We start from the raw sequence: 27,980 nt of genomic DNA, 5'->3' as shown, positions 1-27,980 counted from the left end.
CCCTGCTCTTATCCCACTCTTGCAGACTCTTCTTCATCTCCTCTTTCTCCCTGCTCTTATCCCACTCTTGCAGACTCTTGTTCATCTCCTCTTTCTCCCTGCTCTTATCCCACTCCTGCAGACTCTTCTTCGTCTCCTCTTTCTCCCTGCTCTTATCCCACTCCTGCAGACTCTTCTTCAGCTCCTCTTTCTCCCTGCTCTTACCCCACTCCTGCAGACTCTTCTTCGTCTCCTCTTTCTCCCTGCTCTTTTCCCACTCCTGCAGACTCTTCTTCGTCTCCTCTTTCTCCCTGCTCTTATCCCACTCCTGCAGACTCTTCTTCATCTCCTCTTTCTCCCTGCTCTTATCCCACTCCTGCAGACTCTTCTTCATCTCCTCTTTCTCCCTGCTCTTATCCCACTCTTGCAGACTCTTCTTCATCTCCTCTTTCTCCCTGCTCTTACCCCACTCCTGCAGACTCTTCTTCGTCTCCTCTTTCTCCCTGCTCTTATCCCACTCCTGCAGACTCTTGTTCATCTCCTCTTTCTCCCTGCTCTTATCCCACTCCTGCAGACTATTCTTTGTCTCCTCTTTCTCCCTGCTCTTATCCCACTCCTGCAGACTCTTCTTCAGCTCCTCTTTCTCCCTGCTCTTACCCCACTCCTGCAGACTCTTCTTCATCGCCTCTTTCTCCCTGCTCTTATCCCACTCCTGCAGACTCTTCTTCGTCTCCTCTTTCTCCCTGCTCTTATCCCACTCTTGCAGACTCTTCTTCATCGCCTCTTTCTCCCTGCTCTTATCCCACTCTTGCACTCTTCTTCATCGCCTCTTTCTCCCTGCTCTTATCCCACTCCTGCAGACTCTTTTTCATCTCCTCTTTCTCCCTGCTCTTATCCCACTCCTGCAGACTCTTCTTCGTCTCCTCTTTCTCCCTGCTCTTATCCCACTCCTGCAGACTCTTCTTCGTCTCCTCTTTCTCCCTGCTCTTATCCCACTCCTGCAGACTCTTCTTCGTCTCCTCTTTCTCCCTGCTCTTATCCCACTCCTGCAGACTCTTCTTCGTCTCCTCTTTCTCCCTGCTCTTATCCCACTCCTGCAGATTCGTCTTCGTCTCCTCTTTCTCCCTGCTCTTATCCCACTCCTGCAGACTCTTCTTCGTCTCCTCTTTCTCCCTGCTCTTATCCCACTCTTGCAGACTCTTGTTCATCTCCTCTTTCTCCCTGCTCTTATCCCACTCTTGCAGACTCTTCTTCGTCACCTCTTTCTCCCTGCTCTTATCCCACTCTTGCAGACTCTTCTTCATCTCCTCTTTCTCCCTGCTCTTATCCCACTCCTGCAGACTCTTATTTGTCTCCTCTTTCTCCCTGCTCTTATCCCACTCCTGCAGACTCTTCTTCGTCTCCTCTTTCTCCCTGCTCTTATCCCACTCCTGCAGACTCTTCTTTGTCTCCTCTTTCTCCCTGCTCTGATCCCACTCCTGCAGACTCTTCTTCGTCTCCTCTTTCTCCCAGCTCTTATCCCACTCTTGCAGACTCTTGTTCATCTCCTCTTTCTCCCTGCTCTTATCCCACTCCTGCAGACTCTTCTTCGTCTCCTCTTTCTCCCTGCTCTTATCCCACTCCTGCAGACTCTTCTTCAGCTCCTCTTTCTCCCTGCTCTTACCCCACTCCTGCAGACTCTTCTTCGTCTCCTCTTTCTCCCTGCTCTTTTCCCACTCCTGCAGACTCTTCTTCGTCTCCTCTTTCTCCCTGCTCTTATCCCACTCCTGCAGACTCTTCTTCATCTCCTCTTTCTCCCTGCTCTTACCCCACTCCTGCAGACTCTTATTCGTCTCCTCTTTCTCCCTGCTCTTATCCCACTCCTGCAGACTCTTCTTCATCTCCTCTTTCTCCCTGCTCTTATCCCACTCTTGCAGACTCTTGTTAATCTCCTCTTTCTCCCTGCTCTTATCCCACTCCTGCAGACTATTCTTCGTCTCCTCTTTCTCCCTGCTCTTATCCCACTCCTGCAGACTCTTCTTCGTCTCCTCTTTCTCCCTGCTCTTATCCCACTCCTGCAGACTCTTGTTCATCTCCTCTTTCTCCCTGCTCTTATCCCACTCCTGCAGACTATTCTTCTTCTCCTCTTTCTCCCTGCTCTTATCCCACTCCTGCAGACTCTTCTTCAGCTCCTCTTTCTCCCTGCTCTTACCCCACTCCTGCAGACTCTTCTTCGTCTCCTCTTTCTCCCTGCTCTTTTCCCACTCCTGCAGACTCTTCTTCGTCTCCTCTTTCTCCCTGCTCTTATCCCACTCTTGCAGACTCTTCTTCATCGCCTCTTTCTCCCTGCTCTTATCCCACTCCTGCAGACTCTTCTTCGTCTCCTCTTTCTCCCTGCTCTTATCCCACTCTTGCAGACTCTTCTTCATCGCCTCTTTCTCCCTGCTCTTATCCCACTCTTGCAGACTCTTCTTTATCGCCTCTTTCTCCCTGCTCTTATCCCACTCCTGCAGACTCTTCTTCATCTCCTCTTTCTCCCTGCTCTTATCCCACTCTTGTAGACTCTTCTTCATCTCCTCTTTCTCCCTGCTCTTATCCCACTCTTGTAGACTCTTGTTCATCTCCTCTTTCTCCCTGCTCTTATCCCACTCTTGTAGACTCTTCTTCGTCTCCTCTTTCTCCCTGCTCTTATCCCACTCCTGCAGACTCTTCTTCGTCTCCTCTTTCTCCCTGCTCTTATCCCACTCCTGCAGACTCTTCTTCATCTCCTCTTTCTCCCTGCTCTTATCCCACTCCTGCAGACTCTTCTTCGTCTCCTCTTTCTCCCTGCTCTTATCCCACTCCTGCAGACTCTTCTTCATCTCCTCTTTCTCCCTGCTCTTATCCCACTCTTGCAGACTGTTCTTCATCTCCTCTTTCTCCCTGTTTTCCTTTCTTTCTCCCCACGCCTTTCTTTCTCCCTACGCCCTTCTTTCTCCCTTTTCTGACTGCCTTTCTCGTGTTCTGTTTCAAAGTCTGTTAAAGGAAAGTAAGTCCTTGCTGGTGTGAGTGAGCGCCAGGGAGCGGTACAGCAGGGAGGAGACAGCTTAAGACGGCTTCTGGTGTACATGTTCTCAGGGTGCAAGGAGATTCTCCTGACTCTAAAGATACCCGAGTCCGCTAGCCACTGACTGACGTGAGAGTGACACACTCATCCTCAAACTGGAGGCCTCTTGTAATTGTAGGATGCTTACCATGGACCCTACTATGCCTGTCATGTTCCTCTGTCCTTATTTAGGATAGGTAGAAAGACAGTATTTTCCCCTTTTCTGTGAACCGTGGGTTTGGGCAATAAGGATTTTTATGATAAAAGAGGCTGTTAGGTTTCAGCTGTATTTTTTACCAAGCTTGCCAACTCTATAATTATAGCCTTTAATTAATTACATAAGTCTATTTGATCATATTGAGACACTGACAAATTGTTCTTGTGAATTTCGTATTTTACTTTGAATCCAGATGGCCTTTGGGAATCATTTTGTTCTTGATGGAAGTGCCAGTTAGAGATGCTGTAAACTGATTTTGTTTCCCAGAGGGTAACTGCAGGGCTGGGCCACAAAACACTTTTATTGGCTTTATTTCATGTCATTGGTGGTAAGTGAAGGCAGTGCTTGGTAGAAACACTTTTAATCAACATATGATAACAGGATTCTGGCAGGGGTAATGTGTGACAAGTACATTTGTGCATATTTGCCGTGTGGCGTTTTGTTGTGGTGGTGATGAATGTTGCCTTTTTTTAGTGCAGCTGCGTATAATTGCTGCAATGTGATTGTGTTGGTTTGTACTGCAGTTGTATGTTATGTTGACTGTTTTCTGTCGTGATGTGCCCTGTTATGTTCTAATTGTGATGTTATATCACTCTGTGTATGCTATTGTGGAAGGTTTTGTGGTTTACTTTAGCTATATCACGAAATATGAATACACTGCCACCAGAAGCAGCACATGCGACAAGTACCCACATACCAATGTTTGAGGTGGTAAAAAAGCGCTGCTCCAGAGACCCCCAGCCCACAGCTGAGGCGGAGACGGCCCAGCATCCCCACTGCTCGCTGCACGTGGTGTGGTCCAGGGTGCTCGTGCGTCTGAATGTACATCACACAGACGGCAGGTCCAGTGAGTCTTTTGTACACTTCAGGCGATGCATATACCATTCATGAGTATGTTTTATATACGTTTTATATTATACCTTATTCTCACTGCTAGCTGTCTTTCTCTCAGCAAGCCTTGTATCGATAAGCTAAGAATGGAAACCAACAGCCCTTTTGTGATCACTTCTTTTTCCATTTACAGAAAACTATGATCATTTTCGGTCTGAGAGATTCCGACAGAGTCAGGGGTCATCGTTTTGGCTAAACGTGTGTTTGCCTTGACTCGTAATTAGAGATTATGCGCCCCCTCCCCATTTACTAACAGCGAGGGTCCGGCTGTGCGCATCCACACTCTATGTTCATTTATTGTAATGCATTTAAAGGCGCAGCGGATCAGTGCCAGGGACTGTCAGTGCCGCGCTGACTGGCTGAACTCCCCGATAATAGCAAGTCAGCTAAACTAAGCAAATAATCCAACGAGCCCACTCTTCCATACCCCCGCTCACCGACCACCCTCTCCCCCCACCCCCATACGTGTGATACCGCGAACTCTCTTTTATTCTTGGGTTTGCGTATCCCTTTTTCCGTGCCTTTTGTTTGTTGCATGTTGTAAACTCCGCGCAGCGGTGTGCAGCAGGGCACGAGAGAAGCCTTACCTCAGGTGTGAAAGACCCCCTCCTGCCTCCTCCTGGTTCAAGGGCAGACCCTGGCATCACAGTCCCATGGTCTCCACGTCCAAGGGCGCAGGCGGCAGCGCGAGGCAGCAGCGTGGCGCGCCAGCATCAGGGCACTTTGTTGTGCAGGTCCTGCACTGATGTAGAACGGCAGTTGCCAAACCGGTCACCCACTTCCTGTATTAGAACAAGGAACTTTTCGCATGCTTGCTAAAGACGAGGTTCCTGTTTTACCTCTTCCGGCTGTGCTGCGACTGTGTGCGTTCTATGCCTGCAGCATAACTGCAGCCTCTCTGTGGAATAACAGAATACTGTAGAGACGCAGATGCAAGCGTTTTAGAAAACTTGCCTAAAAGAAAGGAATAGCGACAGCAGCAGGGTGTAGTGTCCTGCGTGACACGTTCTAGTGTCCTGTATGACACGTTCTAGTGTTCTGCGGTACACGTTCTAGTGTCCTGTGTGACACGTTCTAGTGTCCTGCGTGACACGTTCCAGTGTCCTGTGTGACACGTTCTAGTGTTCTGCGGTACACGTTCTAGTGTCCTGTGTGACACGTTCTAGTGTCCTGCGTGACACGTTCTAGTGTCCTGTATGACACGTTCTAGTGTTCTGCGGGACACGTTCTAATGCTCCATTAAATGTGACATGCAACCAGCCACTTCCGAGAGCTGGCTCCCTCACTCACCCCGCACCCATCCATCACAGGTGTCACTGGTCAGGGGACCCTGCAAATAAAAGGGGATGGGCACACGTGCCTTGGGCCAGTCCCACTTACTACAGCTATGCCTTCGTGCCATTATTCTAGTGGCGTGAGGGCCTAGGGCCCAAGCCACCACACGAGGGAAGTAGTTTGCAGACACAGGGACACACATCACAAATAGAATCTTCTAAAGGGTAATGGTGGGGCGGTCTTCCAAGCAGCATGGCCAGGCAGGTCTGGAATGAGTACTGATGTAAGAGGCAGAAAAAGAACAGGTGACTTGTAAAGACCTTCTTGGGTCGAAGCATGGGTGTATGTCAGCTTGGTGCTGCCTTGTCCTGGAGCAGTTCTCCTCTGTGTTCTTATTGCATGGAGCCGGAATCTACTTGAAGGTCAAAACAAAAGACAACACAAAAAGACTATTAGGGACTTATTTATGGGATGTTGGAGCAGGGCAGCGCCGCAAGGAATCTTGAGGATACGGTGCATTGCTGCCCTTTTACCCTGTGCTGGTGCACAATGGGCTGCCATGCACCAACGCAGGCACCCTGGCACCATAGTGCAAGGTTGATGGTTCAAGGGTGCCTGCATTGCGGGGCTGATTGATTTTGTGCAGGAAGGGAAACCTTTCTGCACAACATCAATCAATTCAGGCGTTTTCCTCTTTCTATGTGTGCTGAATGCAGCACACATAAAAAAAAGAAAAAACGCCTGGGGTGGTGTTAGAATCTGACGCATTCCCAGGTTTTCGATTTCTCTTAAATCTGGAAATGCTTCAGATTCCATGGATGTGGTGTGGAAACACTCATGGAATGCCCCTACATGCAGTGTTCTGCATGAAAGGGCACATATTTTCACAGCCATGGAAAGTGGCTTTACGTGGCCTTGTAAATATGCCTCGGCACATTGCACCACTGGAACGTCAAAAAAGTGACGTTCCGACGGCGCAAAAGTGCCGCAAGTGGCTCCCTAAATGAGGCCCTAAGGGTCTTTTAAATACAGAGTGATTTCTCTACCGCCCTCCTGTCCCTCCTCGTTCTTGATGTTTCCAGCCCTTGTGCCCTTCTCAATTTTCAGAAAATCAGGCTGCGTTGAGTAGCCAGGAAATACGATTCTGGACACATTCTTACAGAAGAACTAAGAGTGGAGTTACTAGTTTTCAGCTGGTTCTACTCACTTCCTCTTCCAGTGCCATCTAGATGCAAACATTTTGGGGTAGTTCCCCCTCCAGCTCTAGTGCTTTCTCCCTGCTCTCCCTGGCTTGGAGAAGTGGCGGCTCCTTCTCGATGAGACCCATCACCCCGCCTCTCCCATGCAAGTGCAAAATGAGAAGTAGAACTCAGATCCTGGCGCGGCCTCAAGGTCAGGAGTAGTCTGGCACTGACAGGAGTAGATATCAGGGATCAACCGAGCTCTGCTAAGGGGGAGTGGTTTGTGGACATATTGGGCGCAGGTGTGGGATGCATAGGGAGTGCCACAGTGGAATCCGAAACGGGGAGGGAGACAAGATTTTGGAAACCAAATACCTGGACTTTACACAAACATAGAAGCAGGACTACAATCCTGCATCAGCTAAGTGGGCATGTAAGGACGTACCTAAAATGCTCGCCAACATAGGAAACACAGAGAATGAGGTACTGAGGGTAATTGCATGCAACTTTTATATATAGTATCATCTGTGGTTGTGAAAAGCCTGATGTACAAAGTCAGTTTGTGGTCGCAAAGCCTACGATTGCCAAAATCACAGGGTTTGCAACCACTAAATGGCTTTTTGTTACATACTAAACACATTTTATGATTCTGTAATATGTTACCAAATTGCAAAATGAGTTTAGAAACCCATAATAATTCGCTATTTGGAAGAGGAATGCTTTCGGTGTCCCTTCCGAGTAGCATTTCATTAAGGTATGTAGCGATGTTCTGCAAATGAAATCCAGTTGCAGGACATTGACATTTTACTGACACCTCAAAGGACATGTTAACTCATTTGTATATGGGAAAGGGAGGGTCTTAATACCACTTTCCCTCTGTGGATGTTACAAGAAAATGGATTCATTCCTTCGATCACTGGATTGAGTTCATTATTTTGAAAACGTTTGGGTGAGGGGGAATTTGAGAGAACCTGTGAGTAATTAACCTACATAATTAACCAAACAAGCCTAGAAAGGAGCTAACATATATTTGTTTAGAAGGTGGGGTGTGTTTATGGTCTCAGCCTTGTTTTTTCGTGCCTACATAAATCCACCACCAGCAATGTAACCCAGATATTTTACCTGGTTTCGACTTAGAGCATTTTTTCTCTGGATTGTGTAAATTGTTTTAGGCTAGAGTAACCAGTATATAGGTGCCATACTTGATCAAACTATAAATCCATAGAGGTAACTGTATAATAGAGAAAACCTCCCCCACCCCCCAATTTTTTTTATAAATCTTTTTTATTAACATGCTCAGCATTCGGTAATTCACTTAAGTTACATTATAGCACAGAATAAGTTGCATGTCTTTGTTTTCAAATTGGAATAAACATAAATTTCGACAAACAACCCCAGTGCCATCCCACCATACAAAACCTCCAAAATTAGTTATTTTGCTATACTGGACCAGTTGTATTGTAACGTTTAGGTAAGTGTGTACCCCACATGTAACCCCACTGGTAGCTACGCCCCTGGATTTGGGCTATAATGCTTCTAAACTTTTAGGTAAGGAATGTGATGTACCTGACGTGTTTTGAGCACCATGTTGATACTTAAGTAATCAAACTACAGTCGATAGTGCGTATAGCCTCGGGAGATAGATGCAGCGCCTTGATGTATGGTTATTGACATTGAAGTAGATAGCTTTTCAAAGCTATGTTCCTTTCCAAGTATCATCATGTCAGTGATTGCTTGCAGTTTTTGTGATGTACTCGTAGCAAGGTGATGGATACTCACAGTGATGTACCTGGACTTCTCGCAATTAAAAGTCCTGCACAGTGCAAGTCCCTCCAAATAGATCTTCTTTGCATATAGCTGTTAAACCATCTTCAAGAAATGACTGAGGATTTAGATAATAATCAAGCTGGACTAGTAAATCCTTACACCACTGAACCAGAGGACCTAGAGCAACGCAACTACTATATGTCCTACCCAGAGCCTCTACGCTCACGTCATCTAGCAGACAGATGATTCATTTGTGGAAGAAGATCACATGGTTTCAGGTGGCCAGTTAGAGGGCGGGCGGCACAACTTGGCCCCTCCAGCATAACAGAACTCATTGGTAAGAAAAGAGCACAGCAAGCAAAGAGGGCTTTGCTTACACAAGTGGTCCACTGTTGGCATGGCTATAGTGAAAATGGTGATGGTTTTCTTCTGCTCGTTAGTCTCCTGTGGAACAGATCACATACAGGGCCGGACTGGCTGTAGCGGGCACCGGGCGTTTCCCCGGATGGCCGCTAGGATGGGGGCCTGTTTTGGGCCCCTGGGGTGCCGTTTTTGTTACACGGCCACTTTTGAAGCATAAGCTGCAATATCCGCCCCCGTAACAAAATCTGCCAAAACTGGCCCTGGCAAACAGCTCGGCTGCACACCCAACCCCCCGGGGGCACAGCTGAGCACTTTGCCAGGGCTGGTTTTGGTTCCCAGTCCAGCCCTGATCACATACATCTTTGAAATGGATGCAAGCGAACATGGACACAGAAAGTCTCAAATGATGAAATTAGAAAGGGCTGACCAAAGACTAATATTTTAGCTCTCCTGACTTCCTCTTTGGAAAGCACACTATTTTCACTGTGCGAGAGGAAGTGGTTGCTTAGTTTATGTTGGACTTGGCTCTCTCTACAGGGTCACCCACAAACATTTTGCCGTCACTCCCCTCCTTTGCTGAACCCTTTTTTGTTGGCTTTTAGGACTCTGTGCACTTTAGTGCAGCTAGTGAGTGCAAAAGGGATTGTGTTCTCTCCTTCAAACATGGTAAGATTGGACTACACTTAACTGGCACATTTAACTTACTTGGAAGCCTCTTGTGAATGGTACTACCTGTACTCAGGGACTGTAAATTAAATACTACTAGTGGGCCTACAGCACTCATTGTGCCACCCACTAAAAAAGCCTTGTAAAACATGTCTCAGGCCTTCCATTGCAACCTGCAGTGCAGTCCTTTAACTGCCAATTTGACCTGGCAAAATAAACCTTTTGTCAGGCGTAAACCTTCCTTTTAACACATACAAGTCACCCCGAAGGTTGGCCCTAAACAGTGCACAGGGTAGGGTACATTACTCTTAGATTGGTTTTTCACTACTCTAAGGGCTACCTCTCCCGTAGGATAACATTGGGGTAGCTTATTACATTTAATATGTGATAACTTTTGATTGAGAACAAGTAAACGTGTCATGTTTCGACTCAAATGAATTGTAATTTAAAATGCTCTTTAATTTTAAAGTAATTGTTTAAGTCACACTTCTGAAAATGCCAATTTTAAAATAGTCTGGATTTTCTTGTCCCAGCCATTTTGTGCCTGCTGCCAGTGTCCTGGGTCACATGAATGTGAATTGCTTAGCTGTTGGGCTTAGTGTATTCCCTCTCAGACAGCGAGACAAAAGGGGACAATGTTTTTGCTGAATGGGCCATCCTACCAGGATTGAAGGAGCAGAACTGGTCCCTGTTCCACTTAGACTTCAAAGGGCTGCTTCCAGGACATTTACAAATGAACCTGACTAGTCTTTTGTCACCTCAAACTTCTTGGAGCCTTGGTAGGGGAAGGAAGAAACTTTCCAGAACCAGATGTGGGGGTAGCCTAGAAGATTCACCCACTTCAAAGGGTGACACCAGGTATAAATATTGAACCATCAGAAAAACATTTCAGTACACTCCTGGACATGAGTAATATTTCAGAAGAAAAGTCTTGGACCTTCAGAGGACTGGCCTGCTGCTTAAGGCCAGCTTTGTCCCACTAGAGGTTTTCGACTTCAAAAACGTTGTCTAAAAAGGTAAAAATCTTCACCGTCTCGATGGCAATTAGCTCTCCATTGACGACAATGATCTCTATCTTCTCCCGCTGTGATCTTTTTCACACCATTGTTGACAGCTTCACCAAGATTTACATCCAGTACTCTCCGGTGACAACGAATCCTCGGCCACAGCTTGCTGCCTTGCCCTGCTAAATTCCTCCTTCTCCTGGACTTTTCTTTAAATCAAGAAAGCAATCATCGAACAGGCTTCCAGGGCAAGACCACTTCTGCTAACAATGTTACATTCACAAGAATTCTTCTTAGAGGGTGCTCAGTTCCAACTAATGAAGCTGCAGGGCCCTCAGATGAGGCCATCTCTTGCTGATGATTAGGGCATCTTAAGAAGAACAACATTTTCCTTGAGAGATTAAGCACTATCGGAGATGAAAGGCAGTTGCTAATGTCTATGATCAGTTCTCAGGTGGATGTTGAATCTGTAAGGGTAGGTTCAGTGGCGTAGCTTTCAATAGAGGTGCAGGTGCTGTGGCACTGGAGCTTTGGGGCTGTAGGAATCCACCACACCCCAATTGCGGCTTTATTCTAGTAAGCAGAAATGGTATGCAGTTCCTAGAAGACAAGATGAAGAGGCTGGGTCGGTCTACTACACTTACCCTATGGTAGAGACAGGGTGTCTCCCAATTTGGGAAGTAGGGTCCTCACACACCCGGCTGGGTGTCATGCTTCATCATAGGGCATGCTCCTCGTCACGCCGGTGCTGCAATCCCTGACGGGCATCCTATGAGGTATGGGGTCCATTTTCCGTGCTTGTACTTGGGCCCATGGCACACTTGTATGCCACCAGGTAGCAGTTGTCTTCCAAACCTTACCTGACCCCAGCTGCCACCCTCACAAGCAGCTCTCTGTCTAGACACAGCAGATGAAGAAGTGCTGTGAGCAAAGGTGGACACAGTTGGAGGACAATCCTGGATATGAAGGTCCACATTTATTAAAGATGGTTCGGGCAGGCTTGTTACGCTACACAATTTAGCACTGCCCATAGTGTCATGTTACTTCACACGCTAAAAAAAAGTTTATATTACAGTATTGGTTGAGTAAAATATACATTTAATAAAACCCCACACTACTCTTTAAATATATTTTACCCATAGGTTTCAATTATGAGCATGAGTTTCATTATGATTCCAAATAATTATGTATTTGTAATGTTGCTACGAGTAGACATTATAATTGTTTGAGGATAAGAAAGAACTTTTCTATTGTTGGATGGGCAGTATGGTACCCATGAGTTAGCAGTGAACAAATTGGAGGATTACAACGGTTCATGGGTGTATAAATGTGATAAAGGATTATATATATGTTTAGATGTTTTTCATATGAAATGATTCAGTACAATTCATGACTGTAGTACATTATGCAATAGAAATGAGTGTATGTGCAATTAGGTGCTCCACACACCTCTCTGTTGTACATTGATTCATTTATGAATCACAAGGTCTTACTGGGTTAGTGGATGAGCAGTGCAGGAAGTTTGAAATCAGTTAACTCTAAAAATTGAAATATCAGTGGAGAGTTATACAGGTTGAACCATTTACCTGAACAGAATAATAGAGCCAGAATATTTGCTCAGTTTACTACAGCGAGGAAAGAAGAAGCGTGAGAACAGACCACATGTGTAGATGTTTCATTGAGATTTCTCATAACAATAGCATTGTTTAGGTTTCTCAACAAAAATAGCATAACATTTGCAAATGTAGGTCCATTCATTTAACATACATGAATAGTACAATCCTTAAATATACACTATTTGCAGGGCCACTGCAATTATGCAATTTTGCAGCCACAGCATTTTTGCATAGTTATAGACTTGCTGCATTTGCCACATAATCCATTATCTGCTGCATAATCAGCAGATTTTAACAAAAACAATTGTTTTTAGCTAAAATGGTTTAAAAAGTAACTATAAACGCAGTGACATGAGTTGCAACCCAGTGTAAGCCCCTTTGCAAAGCTTGACTGACCCCCTTTCTGTTGCTTATGATTATATTGAATTAGTACTAATGAGGTGCAACCAATGCCTAGATAGTGGTAAAAAGCGTAAAAATAACAACATAATCAAATAATTCTATCAAAGAATGTGCAGCATTATGCCACATAATTTGCCTTTCCATGCTGCATAATTTACTGAACCATGCCACATAATTTGGGCGTCCACTCGCATAATTCCAGTGGCCCTGACTATTTGTAAGCACCAAAACAATATATGCCACCACCCCCAGGCCACACTCACACATGACATGGTAAGCCTTATCTCAGTGAACCCCTTTGACCCCTAGTAAATGTGCACCCAGCTTCTAGTGGCCCGGGGGCTTTAAGGAGCGCAAATATACAAAACTAGAAATAGTAGATGTGGCAGAGCCAAGGGCCCCATCTCAAGTTCTTTGGATTCTGGTTTATATTACTTGGTGCCTCAAGTTTAAGGGTAAATGCCAAGGCTCTCTCTGCGTGGCTACAGTTGTCAGGTAGGGTACCCACATATATTTATTGGCTGCCTACAATGTTTACCTTTATCATAGCACCTTTAGGAAATGCAGGTTCATTAAGGCACTAATGGCTTGATTATGAGTTGCACAGTACTCTGCAATTACGAAATGAACCACAGGGAATTTCCCTATGGACTCTGTGGAACCAGATTTACCTACCACGATACAACACAGAATTCCAAATTCTTTGGGGTTTAGCGCATACATTTGCCACGGGCACTAAGCAGGTGGCAAATGTATGTGGGACTTCTGTGTGGAATGGGATGAAGGGCGGAGGGACCGGAAGGAACAGAAAAGGCCCGGCACAGTGGAGCACTGACCGCTCCCTCAGATAGAATAAAACATCAGAAGGCGAGACTCGGCCCTGCTTCAGCCGAATCCTGGTGAGATTGGACCAGTTGGAATTGCCGCTCAGTGAATGCGGGTCTGGTGTTCCAGAACTCAGGAATATCAGATGTGGGAACACTGGAACATCAACCTCACGAGGAGGGACAAGGGCTTGGGAGGTCCAGCATACTGGCCTTAATCAATAGTACAAAACACAGGAGTGTGCTGTTCCTAGGGGTTGGGGGGAGCAGGAAAGAAAAGGGAGGGAAAGGAGATGGGTTTATAGTCCAGGCGCTAGATAGAGAGTGCGTAGTTGCACTGGGAGTGCTCCTATAAGGAGCAAGGGTCCTCACACCCCCTTGCTTCATGATAGGGCAGCTCCTCGTTGGGACGGTGCTGCAATGCCCAACTGGCCCCGCATGGGGGCTCTTTGCTGGAATTCTTTTCTGGTTGCCATCGTGAAGCTATGTGTTATGAGGAAACTTGAGAATAAAATTACCCTTGGAGTTCCTTGTAGTTTTTTTAAAATCACAAAACACTTTCTTTCACTTCTACTCATGACACACAAGTTCCCTCATAACACCTAGCTTCACGGTGGCAACCAGAAAAGAACTCCGGCACCGAGCCCCCCTGCGGGTCCCGTGGGGCATTGCAGCGCCGGTTTGGAACACTAGAAGACTCATGATCAGAGGGATGGAAGTCTAAAAGGTCATTCCACTCCACCTGACCCATAATCCGGCCCTGGTTAGGTTCTAAAAAGGAGACAGATAAGGAACCAGGGCTGGTGTGACCCTGTCCAGAGCATTCTTTGATACCATTCCAGCCAAAGGCGAAAATATATTGTAATGTACTAATGTTTCCATCATTTCACAATACTTTACCATTCCTGTAGCCGTGTAAGTCCTAAACTTCACTTTAAAAAACGTTTACAGCACTCAGAATGGCTTCGCCCCAGTATTAAAATGGAACCCCTTAGGCTGTTTACAAGCATTGGCCAGATGTGGCGCTGAGCTGGTAGTACCTTCAAATGTTTTACCCGAGGAAGTGTAAGGAACCCTGGACTGCCGTATTTCTCCTTTGGAAACAAGGAACTCTCTTTTCCTATTCCAACTGTCTTAACAACCCACATCTCACAAGCAGGAAGCGTGGGGTTCATACTGCTCACACCAATGATTTTAGGACTGGCTGAGGACCAAAGTAGGCTTATAGTCGGGCAAGAGGGCGCCACTTTTTATCCATCCTGAATCACGATTTTGTCACTATCTAGACGCGTCAGTTCATGTTTTGCCCCCAACTGCTAGGCTGTGCCTTCTGGGTGCATCATGTGGTTAAAACCCACATAACGAATGAAAAAGACGAGCATTATACAGCTCAGCTGATGACAAACCTGTCATTCTCAGACCCCTGAAGCAAAGAGCCATGCTATGTCTAGTGTCAGTGTGTCCTCTGAAGGTAAGCAGTACTGCTGTTGTTCTCGGGCCACGGTGCCAAAGGTCACTTCTGTGAGAAATGGGCAAGTGTCTGATGCTGTAAGGTTCACAGTGCTGGGCATGATACAGTTCTATGTAACATGGACAGGGTGCTGAGGTGGTCTGGTTCTTGTGTAACATTGACAGGGTACTGAGGTGGTCTGATCCTTGTGTAACATGGACAGGGTGCCTGAGGTGGTCTGATCCTTGTGTAACATGGACAGGGTGCTGAGGTGGTCTGGTCCTTGTGTGACATGGACAGGGTGCCTGAGGTGGTCTGGCCCTTGTTTGAGATGGACAGGGTGCCTGAGGTGGTCTGGTCCTTGTGTGACATGGACAGGGTGCCTCTGGTGGTCTGGTCCTTGTGTAACATGGACAGGGTGCTGAGGTGGTCTGATCCTTGTGTAACATGGACAGGGTGCAGAGGTGTCTGGATCCTTGTGTGACATGGACAGGGTGCTGAGGTGGTCTGGTCCTTGTGTGACATGGACAGGGTGCTGAGGTGGTCGGATCCTTGTGTAATATGAACAGGGTGCTGAGGTGGTCTGGTCCTTGTGTAACATGGACAGGGTGCTGAGGTGGTCAGATACTTGTGTAACATGGACAGGGTGCTGAGGTGGTCTGGTCCTTGTGTCCCATGGACAGGGGGCTGAGGTGGTCTGGTCCTTGTGTCACATGGACAGGGTGCTGAGGTGGTCTGATCCTTATGTAACATGGACAGGGTGCTCAGGTGGTCTGATTCTTGTGTGCTGAGGTGGTCTGGTCCTTGTGTGACATGGACAGGGTGCTGAGGTGGCCTGATCCTTGTGTGACATGGACAGGGTGCTGAGGTGGTCTGATCCTTGTGTGACATGGACAGGGTGCTTGAGGTGGTCTGGTCCTTGTGTGACATGGACAGGGTGCCTGAAGTAGTCTGATCCTTGTGTGACATGGACAGGGGGCTTGAAGTGGTCTGGTCCTTGTGTAACATGGACAGGGTGCTGAGGTGGTCTGGTCTTTGTGTAACATGGACAGGGTGCAGAGCTGGCTGGATCCTTGTGTGACATGGACAGGGTGCTGAGGTGGTCCGGTCCTTGTGTAACATGGACAGGGTGCAGAGGTGGCTGGATCCTTGTGTGACATGGACAGGGTGCTGAGGTGGTCTGGTCCTTGTGTGACATGGACAGGGTGCTGAGGTGGTCGGATCCTTGTGTAACATGGACAGGGTGCTGAGGTGGTCTGGTCCTTGTGTGACATGGACAGAGTGCTGAGGTGGTCGGATACTTGTGTAGAATGGACAGGGTGCTGAGGTGGTCTGGTCCTTGTGTGACATGGACAGGGGGCTGAGGTGGTCTGATCCTTGTGTGACACAGACAGGGTGCTGAGGTGGTCTGGTCCTTGTGTAACATGGACAGGGTGCTGAGGTGGTCTGATCCTTGTGTGACATGGACAGGGTGCCTGAGGTGGTTTGGTCCTTGTGTGACATGCACAGGGTGCTGAGGTGGTCTGATCCTTGTGTGACATGGACAGGGTGCTGAGGTGGTCTGATCCTTGTGTGACATGGACAGGGTGCCTGAGGTGGTCCGATCCTTGTGTTACATTGACAGGGTGCTGACGTGGTTTGAGCCCTGCCATGGGGGCTCTTCGAGGCATTGCGACTATTGGCCATTTGATAAGGGTTAGTGGTGGCAGATCTTTAGATATCCGTCTGACCCACCCCTCTTTTCATAGACATCTATATTCATCAATGGAGGAATTTTTTTTTTCTGTTTGAAAAGCTTTATTAAAGAAATTGATAATACAAAGATATCAGCAGGAGGTGAAAAAAGAATGAAAATAAAAGAAAATATAAAAATATTAATCAAGCCAATATCGGATACAAAGGGCAAAAGCAATTTGTAAAATTTTTGGGTAAAGGGACGAAGGGAGAAGAAGGGGAAGGGGGAAATAAAGAAATAAAAGGGGAAAAAGAGGAAAAAGTTTAACAGAGCAATATAAAAAACAGTAAATTTATGGAATCAAATTAAATGCTGCAGATAAAGCAAAAACAATGTTCAATTCAAAAAGGAAATAATATGATCACAAAGAGGCCCTGTAAAGAAAGATAGAAGAGAGGGTAGAAGAATGGAAAAAAGATACATCTTCCTCAAGGTGGTTTAAAGTTTTCCGAGTTGACATGTGAGAAATTCTTCAAAGCCAGCCGATCCAAATATGAAGTAAGAGGAAACCAGAAGAGATCCCTGTTGTGAGTGGGACTGGAGGAGAAAGCAAAGGCAACATCAAATCTGTGAAAGTGACATAAAGTATTCCACCAGTAACGTATGGAAAGCTTGGTAAGGGATTTCCAATTAGAAGAGATGTGTTGAAATGCAAGAGCAAGCATGAGATCAAAGAGACCATGAGAATGTGGAGGGAGATCTAAAGAATCAGATAAACTACCAAGAAAAAGGAGAGGAATAGGATATGGAACTGAGAAAAAGAATATACGAGAAATGTTCAGCCAGACAGTACGCCAAAATTGAGAAACTACTGGACATAGAAAAAAGAGGTGAAGAAGATCAGCATTAGGAGAGCAACATGTCCAACAGTTAGAGTCTGGAGAGGCAGAAAAGCGTGCTAGAGAAAGGGGGGAAAGATAAAGTCTATGATACAGAAAGAATAAAGACTGAGTCAGAGAAGCAGAGCGAGAAATTTTCAAAGATCTGGACCAAAGTTTATCCCATAGAGTAACGGACCAATCACATCCTAGATCAGCTTCCCAAGTGAGTTCCAATTTAGATTTAGCACGATCCGGATTAGGAGAAAGGAAGAATTTGTAGATGAGAGAGGCTTTAGGGAGGGTAGAATGAATTTTGAGAAGGGAGTTTTGGGATTCAGAAGGAGGGGCAGGAGGGAGAGAATAAAAAAGATCAAGAATAATTGTCATTAGTGTAACAAATTTCTGCAAGTAGGAGCGAGAGCAGTGAAAGGATAATTGAAATTGAGGAAAGGAGCAAGGTGAAATACCATCGAAGATTTGATTAACCCATATGATACCTTTTAGTCTCTAGGATTTCCAAAAGATGGGTCTGTTATTTAGAAGGATAAGCAAGTTGTACCAAATAGAAGAGTTCAAGAAGGACTCACGAGTAATTGAGGTAGGGCCAACCAAAGGTTTTAAGAGAGAGGAGGTATATCTGAATAAGGGAAATTAAGTATGGGGAGATTTGGCAGAGAAGCGTATAATTTCACTAAAGGAAAAAGGTAACAGCAATGTTTGTTCAATGAGAAGCCAGAGAGGAGAGAAAGGAGAATAATCTGAAGCCAACCATCGAGACGCCTGGCGTAATGAAAAGGATTTATGATAGAGGCGAAAGTCTGGAAAGTTAACACCACCATTAAGTTTGGGTTTTCGAAGAGAAGCTAAAGAGATTCTAGACTTCTTGTTGTTCCAAAGGAATTTTGACAGATGTGAATCAATTCGTTTGAAATAGATTGCGGGAATACGAACAGGTAACATGGAAAAGATATATATTAAAATAGGGGCTATCATCATTTTAATCGAGTCCAATCGTCCCCACCAAGAAAGAAGGAGAGGGTTCCAGGAGGAAAATAACTGTTCGATACGAGACAAGACTGCGGACATGGTCAGGTGAATAGAAGAAGAGATAGAATTAGAAAACCAGACACCTAGATATTTAATCTTCGAGCTATTCCAAGCAAACCCAGAGGATGAGAAGAGGTGAGGGAAGCAAAATTTAGTAAGAGGAAGAATTTCAGTCTTATCTGAATTCCTTTTGTAACCTGAAACCTGTGAAAATAAGTCGAATTCAGATAGCAAAGGAGGAATAGAAGTTTCTGGAGCAGAAATGAATAAAAGAATGTCATCTGCATACGCAGAAAGCTTCACTTGGTTCTCCCCATAAGGAACGCCTGAAATAGAGTTGTTGTTACGAATAGAGGACAGAAAGGGTTCAAGAGCCAAGACAAAAAGAAGTGGAGATAAAGGGCAACCTTGACGAACACCTCGTTGAAGAGGAAAATATGAAGAAACCTGTCCATTAACTAATACCGAAGCTTTAGGTGCAGAGTACAGAAGGGAGATAAGAGAGATGAAATGGGGGCCAAAACCGTGCCAACGCAGTGAAGCAAACAGAAAAGACCAATCAACTCTGTCAAAGGCCTTCTCAGCATCAACAGAAATAGCTGCTAACGGGATAGAAAGGGATGAAACTTTGTTTAAGACATTGAGAAAAAGACGAGAATTATCGGAGGTAAGTCGGCCCTTGACAAATCCACATGGCTCCTTACCAATAAGATGTGGCATGAAAGGATCTAAGCGTAGAGCGAGAACTTTGGCAAATAATTTGTAGTCTACGTTAACTAAAGAAATCGGACGGTAATTCTTACAAAATTGGGGGTTGCGGCCATCTTTAGGGATAAGGCACATGGTAGCTTCTTGAAATGTACCCTCTGCATTACCAGACAAATGAAACGATTGAAAGAGAGATAAAAGTTTGGGAAGTAAAAGATCAGAAAAATGTAAATAAAATTCAAATGAAAAACCATCTGGGCCAGGAGATTTACCTTTAGGAATTTTTAAAATGGTAAAATAGTGTGCGAGATGGGAGTATTTTAAAGATCATGCATGAGGTTTTCTCTGGGCAAGGCCTATCCTCATAGCAGACATGGCTCTGCATTAGGGACACAACAATCAATGAAGGAAACGCCCAATATTCCCGTGTTCAGCCCATTAACACTGTACACAGTTCTACACGCTGTAGAAATGGGACCTGTCATGGTATGTGGAGTAGGGTAGCATTCTGAAGCTCAGATATCTGCACATTGTCCTGTTGTAGGCACTGATGACTGGTAGGAGAAAAGTGTCTGTGCAGCGTGGTTTAGTTTTGACAATTACTCACAGATGCTCTTACAATTTTAAACTGAAATATTAAAAAAAGATGTGGTTGTCGATTACCATTCTCCTGAAAGGTTGACCCATCTGGATAAAAGCAGAATCCGTTGTAAAACATACGAGGTGTATACACACCTGTGTAACATTAAAATAATGATAACATAGGAAACACTTACATGTATAGCACAACCATGCTGCAACATTTCGCAATCACGATGAAATTCTAAAGAAAAGCACACATCTTAACTTCCCTTATTCACTGGCTATCGAGATCTCCAGACAAGGAAGTCAGTTCTGTTTTAGATAACAGAAGCCCAGATACAGAAGGTAATTGGCAGGCACCATGCAAAGACATTTATTCAGTGTTTTGTTTTTATGTAGTGCGTGCATGGCCTAGTGGGCGTCACAGAGCTTTGCAAAGCATGCAAAACACAGTTTGCATTTGTGAAACAGACAGCATGGCCTCATTCCATTTCTTGCATAATCCCAGGAAGTCATACCATGGCAGCTTAATTCATACACTGCCAGGTGGGTTATACTTAGACCCGATAAATATTTCTATTTTTGCATCCTAGATTTGGGAATAATACAAGAATTTGATGTCTTTTTCTGGATTAAGAGTAGCAAAAACTCCGAAATTTTCTGGGTCTCCAGTTCCCTAGAAAAAAATCACATCTTTGTGTTTTTATGATTTTTTCTACTACTAAGGGTCTCTCTTTCCCTGGTGGCTTTTAAAAAATCTATTTCCTAGCTGTTTACCAGCTGGGCTAACATGCATTCTGCATTGTCTGATTTCTCATTTCGTGGTGGGTATAGTCATGCTTTCCTTAACGTTCCAAACCTTATATTTGTGTCAGTATATTTGCTAAAGTTTACCATACTTTGACTCCCATAGTCACATTGTCACCCTCTTTAGAGCACCAGAGCCCACCTCTAATCTAGCTATTCTGTTAGACAAGGCTTGCCCAAGAACACATGTAGGGCACGCTTTTGATGCCCCAACAATGAGGCACATGAGTCAATCGTTCCCTCGTTAGTTTCAATATACACAATAATGTCTAACTTTATCACACCTTTGAAGGATCTAATTTCCAGGGCTTTGCTTTGAAGCAGGGGCAGCTGGTGAGCTTTGACATCAAGGGATGTGTGTAGCTCTGTAAATGTGAGTGAGCTAGAGTACGCCTGGCTTCATGGGGAGGTAGAGAATTGAAAAAAACAAGGCCAAATGTGCATTTTATAGACTATTGACCACAAATTGATACAAATGTGGAAGTTCTGAATGTGCACTAATGAAATGTTCCAGTCCCGGAGTGGGGTGATAAGCAAACTTTATCCTCTCCAAGGCTGCTGAGGTCCACCCCTCCCTAAGAGACTGTGAAAAATTAGAAGCAATCAAGTTGAATCTCCAGCATAATTTTTCTAATATTTGGCAAAAAGCTCTAGGCGGCAAACAAAATTATGACTATGCTATGTCACGTGGCCTATATTTTTTCAACATTTTCTTTCTTCACTTCACTTTCAATTCTGCTGCTTGAAACTTGATTCTTAGTCAAATGTAATGACAGAATTTACTCAGAAGAGGCAGGTTGGACAGATAAATTAATATGCAGATCTCACAGTCATAGGCCGTAGACAACAGTGCTAGACAAACTTAGACGTGTAAACAATAATTTTATGTCTACCATTTAGAGACCTTACATGATAAGTGTTAGAAATGGGGGTCTCTAATTGGCAGTGGTATACACCCTGTGCAAGTAGGGACCCTTCTTTCTAGTCAGGATAAGAACAATAAACAATATAGTTTAGAACAATAAAGAATCTTTATCTAAATCAAACAAGACCAAAATCACAAAAATCAAACATACCCAACTCAAAATATGGCTTTTAAAAGGTTTCAAGCAATTCTATCCATAGGAAACTATGGATGCGTGATTTTTACACAAAGTACCTCAAATGCATCAGTATCCACAAGACAGAACAGCCTCAGAGGAGAGGAGTGTTGGAAAACACAGTGATGCGTCAGTTCCAGAGTCCTTGGGGAGGTGATGCAACAGTTCAACCTCATGCGGGAGAAGTGATGCATCAATCCGGACTGTAGCAGAAAGGGAGGTGCTGATTCCAAGACGTTCTGGTCGGCGGGTGCTGCGTCGGAGATGCATGGCACACAGGTGCAATGCGTGGAAATCCGTGAAGCACTGAAGGTTGACCCAGTGGCAGCAAACAGGCGGTGCATCGATTTCTTCAGCCACGGTCCCATGATGTGTCGATCTTAACGGCCACACAGCAGGACCTGCATCAAAGTCAGTGCTGTGGTCTCAGACCTCGGAGACACGGTACACTGAACTCGATGTGCAGCGGATTTTTTGGCTGCAGGCAGGCGTTGCATTGGTTTCTTCAGCTGCACAGTGGCGGTGAGTAGAAATTTCTCAGATGCAGTGGTGCTGCATCGAAAAACAGGGGCTGGAAGGGTGAAGCGTTGATTTTGATGTCTTCAATCGGTTCTTTGTAGCAGGATCAACCTCCAAGGGCCAAGAACTGGATTTGGAACCACAAGGCAGGTCAGAACTTTACTTGACCTCAGAGGGGAAACTACTTATCTCTCCCCCTCCTCCCCAGCCCCCCATAATATATCATGATTATGTGACCTGGAATTTACTTGTCCTCCAGATCCAAATTTTGTCCTGTTGGGTGAGACAACTTTGTGCTATATGCACTGTATATATTCTTGCACAATTTTTTTGTCACTTAGTTTCACTTGTACTGCGCCGTCACATGTAGCACCTTACCATTGTTTGGAATGGTCATCTGATGAATACGAGTAAGTAATCCAAACTTTAAAATTCAATAACATTTCATTCATTTCATTTCAGAAATCTTTATTTCGATCACAGATCATAAAAGATGCATAACATTAGTACAAAAATTTTTAAAAACGAATTAAACAACAGTGTGATCCAGTAGTTAAAACAGTGTTAAAAAGAGGGTGCATAAAATTCAGTCTGTAGCTATCAAGGAGACTTTTTATACGAGTCTTTTTACCCATCGGCTTCGGGTGTACCACATGGAAGTTAAAAATTTCGAGAGGGCAAAGACTACAGTGGGGGAGAGGTCTGTCTTTAAAACTCTATAAGCAGGTTGAAAGGATCTAAAACCCAAGTTCTTAAGTAGGGGGACTAACCAATATTTCCTGCTCCTCTCATAGCCCTTGCAGACGAAAACAACGTGAACGTCATTCTCCTTTGGATGTGCGCACACTGGGCACGTTTCTATGGAGGAGCGGCATGTCCAGGACGCTGTGAACGATGCTAAGGGAAGTGTTCCGTATCTCCATTGTAAGAATAATTTCCTTGTTAGTACAGGAGACATGGCATCTAGAGTACTTTCAAGATGGTAAGAATCTTTTACTTTTAGGAACAAATGGGTCAAAGATCCTTCTCGTGTGGCATCGATAGCTCTGGTGAGCAATAGTTCTTGGTATGCTCTCACAAGAACCTTTTTTGGAGTCTTTAAACAGGCGTTTGTAGGATCCGTCCATAGTTCCGGATAACCAATCTCCTCTAGCATTCCCTTAACATAAATCATCCATGGAATTTGCTTGGCTTTCCGTAGGTGCAGGAATTCCTGTAACTCCTCTCTGTAGTTTATGAGATCTGGGCTGCACCACAAGCGTCTCCAAAATGTCAAGGGTTTAAGACCTAGCTCCTCAGTTATCGATCGAATTCCCATGTCCAATCTTAGGGGCAGTAGTGGAGTGCTCTGCGGTAGGGCAACGATCTGTCTCAGAAATTTATTTTCCGTTGACTGTAGTTTAGACAGATTGGTGTGTCCCCACAGCTCACCCCCGTATGTGACACCCGCGCGGGCTTGAGTTTTGTAAATATGAATGATTGGGGTTAGTGGGCGATAGGAAGATTTGTTCGCCAGACGCATAGTGCCACCCGCCAACTGAGCCAGTTTGATAGTCACTTTAGTCTGGTGTGACGTCCACGTTAGATGTTCGTTTATAGTAATCCCCAAGTATTTGATGTTATGCACACATTCTAATTGGACTGTGCCTAACCTAGGTGGAGCTCGGTTATGGGTATTAGGATTCAAAATCATAAATTTTGTTTTTTGAGGATTAATTTCCAATCCACGCTCAGAGCAGAACTCTAAAAAACCGTCTAGGATGCGTTGGATCCCCATAGGGGATTTAGACAACAGCAGGGTGTCATCTGCAAACATGATTGCAGGCACCCTGCTGCCTGTCTACTTGGGGGCATCGGTGTTGGCAATCCTGTTCAGGTGGGCAACTACCCCGTTCACAAAGAGGCAAAACAGGGTCGGTGCAAGGACACAACCCTGTCTAACCCCTCTGCGAACGGGGAAACCATCGGTTAACTTGCCATCTTTGCCGCACCTTACGCGGGCGTAGTTGTTATAATGAAGTCTCATCAGGATTGCCAGAATATCACCAGGGACGTTTAGCTCTTCCATGACTCTCCACAGCCGTGCCCTAGGTACCAAATCGAAGGCGGCACGTAAGTCTACAAAAATAGTATACAAAGTACCGCCCTCGATTACGGCTGTTCTCCAGTAAAGGAGATTCAGCCGGAAAATTTGATCTACTGTCGATACACCCTGTCTGAAGCCCGCCTGATAGGGGGACAGGATGTCCATCTCCTCTATCCAGGCCAGAAGCCTGTCCAAAATCAGTCTTCCGAAAAGTTTTTGGGGTATGTCGATGAGACTGATAGGACGATAGTTGGCTGGGAGCAGAGGGGAACCCTTTTTGAAAATTGGAACCACCTCTGCTCCCAGCCAAGTATCGGGGACCTCCATTCCCCCCAGAATGGCATTAAATATTAGTGTTAGATATGGGACCCATATCCCTGGTTCCTGTTTGAACAAGTCCCCAGGCACCCCATCGAGTCCCGGGGCTTTTCCCGCAGCTAGACCCTTGATGGCCTCCCTCACCTCTTTTTCAGTAAAGGGAGCTCCCGTATGACTAGATGTCTTTATGCCACCAACTGTATTTTGTTCCCCCCCTACCTCAGCATAAAGCGTCTCAAAGTGGCGCTGCCATATCATGGGCACTATGTTGGGCTCTATTGCCGAGGATAAATCCTCAGTACCATTGGCGACTATGCGCCAAAATTTGCGCGAGTCTCTGTTAGTTAGTGTTTTAACAAGGTTTTCCCAATAATCCTGGTCCCATTCCGCCCGCGCATTTTCCAGGAGCCTTTTGTAGGATCTTCTCCTAGCTTGGATTTCTTCCTTGCCATAGCGTCCTTTTATAGCAAGTAACAGATGGGCCTTGGATTCCCTGCAAGTGGCGTTATACCAGGATGTTTTGGACAGGGGGCCTTTCCTTTTCCCTGAGAATGAAAACAGATCCTGCTCTAAGGTGATGATTATGTCTGCATGAATTTGTGCAAGCTTTCCTCTATTGGGATCATCTTGCACCTCCTTTCCAATCTGAAAGGCCCTCTCCAGCAATGGGATGATCCTTGCATATAACTGCGGTATTCTATCTGGACTATTGACCAATTTCTCCCACTTGACTCTCCGCCGATTGTTTTCAAGTAAGAGCCCTGCTTTATCTTTATCCGGTCCGTAGGATGTGTCCTCGCCCCCTGGCAGGGAATAAGTCAATTCCAAAGCGTTATGGTCACTGTCCATTCTTTCAGTGACTTTGAAATCAACTATTAATGGCCACATGAACAATTTGACCAAAATATAGTCCAGTCTGGATTCGCTACCTGTTTTATTATAGGTATACATGCTAGGGATGTCCGATTTGCAGCGGCCATTGCAAGCCCTTAGGCCTTGATTAAGAGTGAGGGCAGTAATCTGCAAGGCCAAGGGAGTCCAGGCCCTAAGTGGTGGGGCCACCGTTTCTGGAACAAACCAACATGAATCTTCCTCATAGGAAGGGCCGTCACGTAGTCCAGAAAGTGGTTCGTACTGTGAATTAAAGTCACCTCCCACCAAGCAGGCAAGTTCGCAAGGAATGCCTTCTAGGAACCCGGATAATTCATCTATAGTGCAAGATTCTTTTAGCATAGGAACAGGCCTTGAATATATGTTAATGACTAACAGCTTAGTGGAGTCTGACCACTCGAGTAAGACAGCCAATATGTCATCCGAGGCGGTCTCTAGGCAAGTGGCGTGACAACCTAGGTCAGTTGCTACCCAGGTCGTAAGTCCCCCCGACGGCCTGCCCCTTCCCCCCCACTTTGCGGGTTTAGAGAAGGAGGCAAAGCCCGGAAATAATATTTCCTCACGTGCCCAAGTCTCCTGGAAAAGAAGTATATTTTTGGAGCTAATGTACGAGCCCCACTCTATGGAGTCTATTTTATTGGCTAGGCCTGCCACGTTCCAAGAGATCACAGTTATATGCGCCGATTGGGTGGTGTCTAGGCCTGCGGAGACAAAGTTATTAGAGTTAAGCTCAATGGGCGCCATTTGGCTAGTGGGGGAATAATTTGTGATAGAGGTTATATTAATGGGAGACAGGATGAGATCCGTCATGCCTAATACGAGAGCCGGCTTGTGTTCGACTATGTCAATTGCCCTAGTATGTATATCCGGGACTGGGGGTATACTAATCTCCATCCTGGGAGATACTATTAGAGAACTCCCCACTTCATCCACCTGTCAGTCTACCATTTCCAGACTGCTGTATCTATTGTGGGTGGGTAAATAGGCTGGATAATGTGTTCTGTGTGGCCCTGGGATTCCTCTCCTATATCCTCCACCCCCGCCCCTCCTCCGTGTAACAGTTTCCCAACCAGCCTCCCCCCCATACTGGTGGAAATGATGTATAGGTCTTCCCCTATGGTATTGGGGCACATTGCTCTCCCTGGGGCAGTTGTCCCAATCCTCCAGCAACTCTTGATGGTACCCCCATCTCTGGTCCTCTGAATTATAGAGGCTCGAAGGGTAGAAAAATGAAAGAGGAAGTGATTGAATGTTACTGCCAAAGTCCTCGTCAGAAACCCACGTGCAGATATATGCGACTGTATTCGGGTCTCTAAAGGTGACCAGAATGCAGTCCCCACTAATAGATTTCCTGGTGTAACCCACCCACGTTGCCCTCCTGGCCATGGAGATATCACTGGTTGTTCCTCTCGGAAGGGGTCTATTAATAGAGAGCCAGTTGATAACTTTATTCCTAAGAGAGGTAGTGGATTCGAATGTTGAGGATTTTAATTCCGGGACCCCTACCAGAACTAAGGTGTAGGGTGCTGCTTCTGGGGGGAGGTTTACAGGCTTTTGTCTGCGGTTAGGGTATGGTTTCTCGCCAATAGGTGGCGAATCACCCTTGTTATTGGTTGCGGGTATAGCAGTAGCTTTAAGCGGGGGGGTTATTTTCGGAGTGACAATTACTATAGGCTGGGTTGGAGTTGGGTCCTTGTTATCATTTAAGGGTTGCAAGGTCTTATTTACTACAACTTGTGGAGTTTTGGGGTTTGTGAGTGGAGGCTTGTTATTTGTGGCAATAGGTGGTCCATTCCCCTTAGTGGGCTTTGGTCCTAAACCCTCTATTGTAGTTTTAATTCCACTATTGTCAAGTTTCCTTGCGTCAACAAGTTGTACAGTGGCTTTCTCAATGCTATCTAATCTAGCTTCGATTTTAATCAGTCTAGCTTCAAGGGGACTCAATAGGGACCTTAAGAGTGTGCCTATGTCCTCCAGTGTGATATCATCAGAGGTAATATCCACTGGCGCGGTATTGGTGGACTGTGGTAATGGAATTGTATTATTAATTCTAGGGGGAGTTGTCATTCCTGACTTCTCTAGCATAGAGACAGAGGTGGCTCCTTTCCCCCCTTTGCCTCTCGATTGTTTGGATTTGGGGAATTTTGTCCTATTATTTTCTTTGTTTTGGGGCCCCCTCTTCTTTTTTTGTATTGCCCCTTCTCTCACCCCCCTATCTCTATCTGTGTTAGGTTCTATAGCTTTAACTGCCTCAGTGTTCTCGGTTAGTGTTGGTAGGGTAATTTGGGTGCTAGGTAGGGCCATTAGGCTCATGTCCTCAAGGTCACTCAGCACCTCAATATTGAACTCTGGATTAGTAGTTGAGGTGCCAGGGAGTGAGCATGGTGCTTGATCAATTCTACCACTAGTTGATAGGCAGGATCTAACTTCTGGGGTTCTGGCTTGGGCCATTGGGCCCATTGAAGATCTCCTTACCCAGTCTATTTCTTGGGAGATTCTTCGCTCCAGCACCTCGATTTCCTCGATCAGAAGAGAGCCAGCTTTAGCAAAGTAGGTGTCAATAGGTCCTTTGACAGCTCCGGCCGCGGCTAGGGAAGATGTTTTACTTCTGGTTTCCCTGGTGCTCATTTCGCTGGTGGTTGAGCGGCCTAAATGTGAACATGAAAG

The 27,980-nt window shown here is 45.5% G+C and overlaps 3 protein-coding genes across 5 annotated transcripts in view; 1 reads left to right on the top strand and 2 right to left on the bottom strand.

Moving 5' to 3' along the window:
- Positions 1-27,980, top strand: part of TG (thyroglobulin) — a 660,241-nt gene that overhangs the window by 499,762 nt on the left and 132,499 nt on the right. The window lies entirely within an intron of this gene.
- Positions 1-27,980, bottom strand: part of SLA (Src like adaptor) — a 110,745-nt gene that overhangs the window by 71,440 nt on the left and 11,325 nt on the right. The window contains exon 1 of one of the 3 annotated variants that reach the window (XM_085604893.1): positions 4,739-5,101. The exons of the other annotated variants lie outside the window; for them this stretch is intronic. The gene's annotated coding sequence lies outside the window, so the exon portion shown is untranslated. Of the gene's footprint in view, positions 1-4,738; positions 5,102-27,980 lie in introns of those variants that run through there. 3 annotated transcript variants of the gene reach the window in all.
- Positions 108-4,449, bottom strand: LOC146830698 (uncharacterized). Its single transcript, XM_085604891.1, has one exon. It carries the CDS (start codon positions 2,865-2,867, stop codon positions 777-779), a length of 2,091 nt encoding a protein of 696 aa, XP_085461017.1. The 5' UTR covers positions 2,868-4,449; the 3' UTR covers positions 108-776.

Source organism: Triturus cristatus, chromosome 5_1 (assembly GCF_964204655.1).
Source record: "Triturus cristatus chromosome 5_1, aTriCri1.1, whole genome shotgun sequence".
Lineage (NCBI taxonomy): Eukaryota > Metazoa > Chordata > Amphibia > Caudata > Salamandridae > Triturus > Triturus cristatus.
Note: the sequence above shows the minus strand (reverse complement) of the source record. Positions and strands in the feature narration are given on the sequence as shown.